The sequence below is a fragment of the Panthera onca genome, chromosome E2 (genome assembly GCF_046562875.1).
Source record: "Panthera onca isolate mPanOnc1 chromosome E2, mPanOnc1 haplotype 2, whole genome shotgun sequence".
Taxonomy (NCBI): Eukaryota; Metazoa; Chordata; class Mammalia; order Carnivora; family Felidae; genus Panthera; species Panthera onca.
The window spans coordinates 33,486,541-33,494,309 of record NC_138353.1 but is presented as its reverse complement, the minus strand read 5'-3'; the positions used below and the strand labels follow the sequence as shown (position 1 = coordinate 33,494,309).

Here is a 7,769-nt window from a genome sequence, read left to right as displayed (position 1 = left end):
GGGGAAGGAAGGAAGGCAATATGGCGTATGTTAAGGAGCAGGTCACCACCGTGGGCCACTGGAGCGCTCTGCTGCTGGGGACTTCTGGAGCATGGTCTAGAACCTGTCACAGATTTGTCCCACTGGGAGGATAAAGGTGCTGTGGGTATTCGTCCACCAACTCCTCTTTGTCATTAGCTAAGGGCTGTCCCCAGGGGCGATGATTTCCCAGTACTCCTGGCCTGCTCTGTGCAGGCATCTTGCAAGCTCGTGCAGCAGGAGAGAGCCCCCTGAGGCAGAGTTGCAGGTTGGGGTAATTAGCTGCCATCTGCAGAAGGGATTCGGGCCGGCGCCTACCAAGTCTGCAACAGAGTCAGTCCTTCTCCGTCCTGCTGGGTTAGGGTAAAACAGTGCTCTGAGCCGTCAGACAACCATGAGCGGAAACTTTATTGCTGCAAGCACTTTACATGAATGTCACCAACACCACATCTGAGCAAATATATAAAAAGCATAACCTATGGTACAAGAATTCTAACTTCTCGACTAATGCTCTGTACAGATGCTTCCCAGGCCTTGCCTCCAGCACAACGGATGCATTTCAGGGGCAGCAGCTGCACTTGTCTGAGCCCCCTTTGCAGATGCAGCCCCGGGCACACTTGGCACAGCCCGGGGGGCAGCAAGGACAGCAGCCTGAAAAGGTCACAGGACAGACAGGTGAGTTTGGGGGCCACGCCCCCGTCTTCCCACTTCCTCTCCCACCACTTAGAGAAAGCAGAGCATGCCACAGGCTTCTATCTACATTAGCAGAAGACCTTCCTACCTGGGGCAGGAAGCTGTGGGATGTTAGAGCCAGAGGGGTCCTCAGGAGTCATCAAGAATATGCCACATGCCCAGAGAGGGGAAGGGGATTGCTCAAGGTCATTGGTCAGTGGCAGATCAAGACTAAAACTCAGAGCTCATGACTCCAGGCCAGTGCTCCACCCCGTTCACCACTGGCCACAACAGGACCTCCCCGCAGCCCTCTTCCTACGCAACCCCATGGAGGCCCCCATCCCCAGGTGGGCTGCAAGCTTTAGGAGCTTTGCCCCAGGTCTCTGCTCAGCTTTCATTTCAGATCACTCCCGCATGGGTCAAAGGCCTCCAGAACCTGCTTAATACCACCATGGCTGGCTGGAGGGTTGAGAAAGGAGGGAACAGACTTTCCTAGCTTCTGGCCAGCGGTGCCCCCGGTCAGCATAACTCACTTTTTCGACACGTTTTACAGTTGCAAGTTGTGCATTTGCAATTGTCTCCACAGATGCAAATTCCTCCTAGAAGAGAAGACAGAGCCACAAGCGTAAGGACTGAGATCGGACAAGGACACAAGGTGTGCTGCAGATCGTCCCGGTGGCGAGGTTAGTGGTCTGTCCTTGGGGAGGGGCTGGGCAAGAGGATAGAAGATGCTGTTGAGCATCACACAAGTGGCCAGGGCCCCTTAGTGGTTCCCAGTCACAGACCATGGATGGAAACTGGGGTGGCTGTGTCCAGCCCTTCAGCCGGGGCACTTGCTAAATTGCAGATTCATGGGTCCGACCCTTGAGATATTCTGATTCGTGAGTCTGGGTGGAGAAAAGGGAATCGTATTTTTTTTAATGTTTATTTATTTTTGAGAGGGGGAGGGGCAGAGAGAGAGGGGGACAGAGGATCCGAGGCGGGCCCTGGGCTGTCAGCAGAGAACCTGGATGCGGGGCTTGAGCTCACGAACCGTGAGATCGTGACCTGACCCAAAGTTGGGCACTTAGCTGATTGAGCCACACAGGGGCCCCGGGAATCATATTTTAAAAAGCAACCCAGTCTGATGTACAGTCAGCGTTGAGAACCACTAGACTAGGCCAAGTCCACCAAGCCCCAGGTCCCCCAGGGGCTGTCGGAGCCTTGTATACCCTCCTCACCTTTGCAAGGCATCAGGCAAGATGGCAACCCTGAATGGCCAGCAGAAAGAACCAGGGACATAAATAACCTCAAAAGAGAGCTGCAGCCATAGCTTGTTTTCATACAAAAACCATTCACACTTAAAAAAAAAAAATCATCCCCCCTATCATTTGAGTGTCAAAGTGCTGGAAGCTTCTGTCTCTTTGGCAAGTTTTGGGTATAGACATAGTCCTGTATAGGACCAGAGAGGCTTGTGAGGATTCTTGGTAAAAGACCAGGATGTCTCCAAACTCTGACCTCTCTCCTCCTGTGCTACGTGCTTACGTGAAATTAAGGAGTTTCAGAGACTCGGGAGCCCACGTATGCTTCTAATAACTCTCCTGACGTCTGCAAATGCCTTGTGATTTTAACACTTTCATCGCAACAGTGGGAGGTGGGCAGCTGGGGATGAGTGACCCTGGTTTTTGGATGAGGAAACTGAGTGTTGGAAATACTAAGTGTCAGGAGTGAATGGCAGCAGTGGACCAAAAGCAGATTGCCAGATTCTGAGCCACAGCACTTCCTCAACTCTGGTGGCTGCCCCTGGGGGCCTGACACTAAGTGCCCCCTGATCCAGGGTCTCAATTCTAGCAAATCAGACTGGTAGGCCACAGAGTGGGAGCCGTCCCAGAGGTCACCAGTCCCAGACAAACCCCACTGGCGGCTCCTAATTGGAGGGAGAGAAATATTCATCAGAGCCCTGTGGGTGCCCTGTCGGAAGCTGGTGCAAGGTCCCAGGACCCCAGAGTGGGCATGCTTACTCACCTGACATGCAGGTGCATTCGCCGGGGTCCATGGTCCAGGTGTTCCAGAGGCTCCAGTGCTATCACAGCTGGGGAAGAGAAGCTGAGCCAGCAGCCGCTGGAGGCTCCCTATTTATAGCTGTGTAGGTGTGCACTTGGGCGCACCCCACCTGTCCCTGGGGCCAGACGCCCTGCACACGGCCCGGCCAGACGCTGCGGGCTGGGGGTTGGAGGGAGCGGGCAGAAGGAGGGCAGAGGAGAGGGAGGGCAGTACAGTCACACAGGTGGCTTCTCAGAAGGGATGCAGGTGGCTCATCCACCCATCTGCGTATGTGCCAAGGTGTCAAGGAGCCGGGCTCAGGCTCCAGTGGTGCTTGTAGTGCTCAGATTGGCAGCTGTACCCATCTGCTCTCCAAGTCCTATGCAGCCTGCCATTTCTGCTCCCTTCTTCACAGGGCCTGGCTCGGGGCCTCATTCCGTCTCCCTTGGTCCTAAAAGCCCTTACCATGGGCAGAAGGGGGCTTCTAGCCAGGGTCTTGGGCTTTAGAAAGTCCCACTGGGGCCTTTTTTGGCATATCCTCCAGACTCCCTGGGTGAGAAGGCCAAAGGTCAGGGGCACGTGCCCAACCGAAGTACGCAACCTCTTCTAGACCATACACATAACACTCTGGATTCTGGAATCTTGTCTCATCCCAAGCCGGCTTGCTTCCGAGGGTTTGCTCAGACCTCTGCCCCAGGCTCCCAAGGGCAGATGGGCAGCTGGTGTGTGTCACTCTAGGCCTGAAGGGTGGCTGGAGGTAGCTGTTTGCTGGGGGTGCAAACAGAGTTTGGATGTGTGGGCTGGGAGCCCACTGGTGGGCGTGAGGCCTCTCGGGGTGAGGGAAGAGGCTAGGGATGGGAAAAGAAGGGAGGTGGGCCTTGGGGCCATGGGCAGCTCTCTAGGTGCCTTCCAGTGCGAGGATTTGAGAATTAAACATTTGAAGCTGGTCCTTCAGGTGGCTATGAAGCTCTCTGTAAGGTAGGGGGATGGAATGTATTTTATTTGCCAATTTGATTTATAACTTTTAGATATTTTAGCCAGTGGCATGTGAACCTCCATTTGTGCTCTTGCTCTGCCCCCCTAAACATTAGGAAGGGCCTGGAACCAGCCTCCTGTGGGCTTGCTTGCTTCTCTTCATTCTCCACACTGCTTCGGAGATAGAACCCCCAAAATAGCACTGGCCCTGTTATTCTCTTGCTATTCTCTTGTTATTCTCAAAACCTTCAGCGGTTCCCACCATCTGCTGAAGGAAACCCGAACATCTTAGTCTTGCATTCCAAGGTCAACTTACCTTTCTCAGGTCATTGCCCACTCCTCCCTTCTACCTGCCTCACCAAAACCTAAGGACTCCAGGCTCCCCATACTTGCCCCGAACTTTTCCACATCCTGCCTTTGCTCCTGTCAGGTGTTCATCTCTCCCTGCTGCCTTGAGTCCAAATAAATCCTCCTCATTTACTGAAGCATGAGCTCAAACGCCATTTCTTGAGTAGTAGAAGCAAGGGGGGCTCTGTGGGAGAACGAGCCCCCCATCTTCACCATAACTGCATTCTCTGATATAGGCAGCAGATTGCTCTTCAGTCTTGTGTAAAGTGCTCCCTGATGATGCAGCTTCAGGCTGCCCCCCAAAAGCTGCCACCTTCACCCCCTCTCCACGTAGAAATTCTGGAGCTGCCACTGATGACACATGCTCCAGGAAGCTGCTTCTGATCTCCCCCTTTCTCAACTGGAAGAAGTCTTTACTTCTGTGACCCCTCAGTGATGCGTTTGTATGTTTCTCATGACGTTTACTACTTTGTACTCTGCTGTGTGAGCATGTCCATGGCTCTTGTGCCCCGTGCCCCAATCTCAGGGCTCTCAAAGGCAAGATTTGTGTCTGATGCCTCTCTCTTCCTCAGCGTTCTGCACAACGTTTAGGAGATGAATGAATACAGGAAGGAGATGAATGGTCAGAGGACTGAAGACATGAATGAGAGAGTGAGTGGACACATAAGTGGACAAATGAACCAGTGAGTGAATGACAAGTAGACGTATAAATGCATGAGGATCCTGCCTGTGGGTACTGAGGACCTCTGCTGAAAAATACCGTTACCAGTCAGAAAGGCAAAAAAAGATGGGGCCTGGCCATAACCAGTGGAGGCAGATCCTCTTTCTTGTAAGTTGCCGGGGTCTCCGTTACTTATCCATAAGGACCAGCGAGGCCTCAGTCTGACCCGTGGAACCATGGGTTTGAGCTGAGAAGTTCTAGTGAGGAGAAAGGGATTCAGCCCCGTGGTCATCAGCAGGACACAGGGAGGGTAGGCAGGGGCGATATTGTAGTGATCCAGAAATGGCCTTTGCCTGGAAGGAGTTCACAGCCTTCTAGGGGATCCAGGCATGTTCATCCATTCACCTCCTTCTAAAGGCTGGCACTGTGTGGGGCACTGGGGAGCCAAGGGTGAGTAAAACCAGAGCTTACAGTTGTGAAGGTCAGGAGGACATCTCAGCCCGGGAAACCCCTGACTGGGCAGGGCTGCTGTCAGAGTTTGGAGGCTGGCTTCATCTTCCTTCCAAGTCCATCTCTTGGCAGGGTCAGCTCCCCCGCTTCACCTCTTATGTGTGTGCCCTGTAGCAGATACTAACGCCTTAGAAGGTCTAGCCCAACCCGTGAGCCCAGAGCGAGGAAGGGATTGTCCTTTACCCTCATCTAAGCCATCTCTCCTCCCTCTTTCCTGTCTGAACCAGGAATGGCTTCTTCCTCGGATGATTGACACTGTGATTTGCTGAAGGCCCCGTCTGAATGATAATCTCAAAATTCTATCCCATAGCATGAAGATATTTCCCAGGTGCTGGGCTGTGCAGATTGAAACAACATGTGTGGCATGGGGCAGTCGAGTCCATGCTGAGCTGTGCCCCAGGCTGTCCCGTTCCTGTTCCGCCGTCCTTCTTCCAAGTGCCTGGAGAAGCACATCCACAGGCCCCTTTTGCCCTTTTGCCTGTCTTCTGGGTCTCAGCTCCAGATCTTTGCATGGAGCACGAAGACAAGAATACACACACCACCCCCAAGAACATGCAATGGCTCTAGGCACAGCTTAAATCCACCCTTAGAAAATTAATATTTCAAAAATGTGTTAATTCATCTTCAAAGAAGTGATCCTTAGCTTTCCGGCGGGATTCAAGGAGCCCTGTGAAAATCTGATGAAAGTTCTGGATCCTCTACCCGGGAAAAAAAAATGCACAAAACACATTTCCCTCCCACAAGTTCAGAGGTTTTGTGGGGCTCTTAAATCCCATTGGTTAATGAACTCCCCTACCCCACCCCCACTGCCCCCTCAAACGAGGGGTCTTGATGTAAGAACTTCTCTGCAGAAAAGCAGTCCTGACGATGGCAGCTCTTCTCTTGTCACATAGCAGTTGTAGGTCCTTCGAGCCTGAGTCCTAAATATCTCCATCTCCAGCTATGGCCTCTCCTCCGTGCTTATGTCCAGTGGCTTTCTCAAAACAATGAAACAGGTTGTTCCAAAGGAGCAGCCAATACCCCTCTCTTACAAAATGACAGGGTTCTCTATCTTCTCCCTTCTCATGAAGGAAAAAGCTAAACACATGTTCCTGAGCCCGGTGTTTTTTGCCAGAAATAAGTTTCTGGGACTCATGGTTTAGGAATGGAGGTTCAGCCATTTGATGATGTCAGAGAAGAGTCCTGCGCCATGACTCCACACCCTGGCCCGTGTTTTGCTTTTGGGAATCACCATCTTTTCTCCTACAGGGACCCTCTAGACATATGAGCCCCACCCCCTGGAGCAGCCTGGAGCCATCGGTTCTATTATGCTGGTTTATATACTGACCTCTCTCTCTAGACTGCATGCTTCTCAAAAACGAAGTCAGTCCGTATTAATCTCAGCATCCCCGTGGCCAGGCACACTGAGCGCTGGCACACAGTGAGTACTCAATAAATATTTATGGGCTGACGATGAATAAATGGCTCAATTAACAGAGTTACGCCGAGGCTGTCTTCTCCGGCTCTCGTTGAGGAGATTGAGAGGAACTCGTTGCTCACCAAGAGCAGTCAACAGCTTGAGATCTGGGGTCATGCTGCTTTGCTCCTAATCCACGTTCTGCCCCTTCTTTGCTGCTTGATGTGGGGCAAGTTGCTTGACTGCTCTGAGCCTCAATATTCTCATTAGCAAAGCCTGGCTAATGAAAATGATAACCCTACGGCACTGTCCTCATGATCGTTAAGTGAGAGAATGCATTTTAAGCACTTATTATTGTAGTAGTGTCATTACCATTACCTGGGCCTATTACAACTTGGCAGATTGGTTTAGCCACCCACCTATTTGTATGTTTGAGGATCATAGACTATTCTTTTTTTTTTTTTTTTTTTTAATAGACTTCAGCCTGTCTTGGGGTCCTGAACTGGATGCATTCAAACTTCTCAAATACCGTGGCTAAAAGTCTCTGGGTTTTAGTTCCTTGCTTACAAAACTTTTGTTTTTTTTTAACATCTATTTATTTTTGAGAGACAGAGAGAGACAGAGTAGGAGTGGAGGAGGGGCAGAGAGAGAGGGAGACACAGAATCCGAAGCAGGCTCCAGGCTCCAGGCTCCAAGCTGGAGCACAGAGCCCATCATGGGGCTCGAACTCACAGACTGTAAGATCATGACCTGAACCAAAGTCGGCCGCTTAACTGACTGAGCCACCCAGGTGCCCTTTTAGTTCCCTGCTTTTAAACTCAGCCTAATTCCTTTTGGGTCCCAGGGCCTGGGGACGGTGGAGCCCTTTCTTTCTGACTCCCCTCGATGTAGTTCTCATCTGTTTGGAGGCAGAGCTGAACTTCCATCTACAGAGCCCTCTTATGGAGTATTTCTGGCCTTATCTGGAAGACTAGGCATGAGAGGTTGGTGGATACCATCTGGGCTGGCAGGGACCCTATGAGGCACCAGCTTGAATCCTGGATGGCCAGCCCTGCAAGAACCCTCAGAAATTGTGGGTCAGCCTCTTGTTGTTCGGATGGGGAAACAGGGTCAACCCCCAGTCACTGAACTTAGGTTGATGGCAGGGGAGGACTTGAACTTGACTCC

At 51.8% G+C, this 7,769-nt stretch overlaps 2 protein-coding genes across 2 annotated transcripts in view; one reads left to right on the top strand and one right to left on the bottom strand.

Moving 5' to 3' along the window:
• Positions 1 to 577: 577 nt before the first annotated feature.
• LOC132690929 (metallothionein-4) lies at positions 578 to 2,762 on the bottom strand. The gene is made up of 3 exons (XM_060651931.2): positions 2,695 to 2,762; positions 1,224 to 1,289; positions 578 to 669 (listed from the first exon to the last, which is right to left on the bottom strand). Exons 1-3 carry the CDS (start codon positions 2,723 to 2,725, stop codon positions 578 to 580), a joined length of 189 nt encoding a protein of 62 aa, XP_060507914.1. The 5' UTR covers positions 2,726 to 2,762.
• The window catches only part of BBS2 (Bardet-Biedl syndrome 2), a 68,523-nt gene continuing 61,333 nt past the window's right edge, over positions 580 to 7,769 (top strand). The window contains exons 1-2 of the mRNA XM_078438729.2: positions 580 to 693; positions 1,277 to 1,373. The gene's annotated coding sequence lies outside the window, so the exon portion shown is untranslated. The remainder of the gene's footprint in view (positions 694 to 1,276; positions 1,374 to 7,769) is intronic.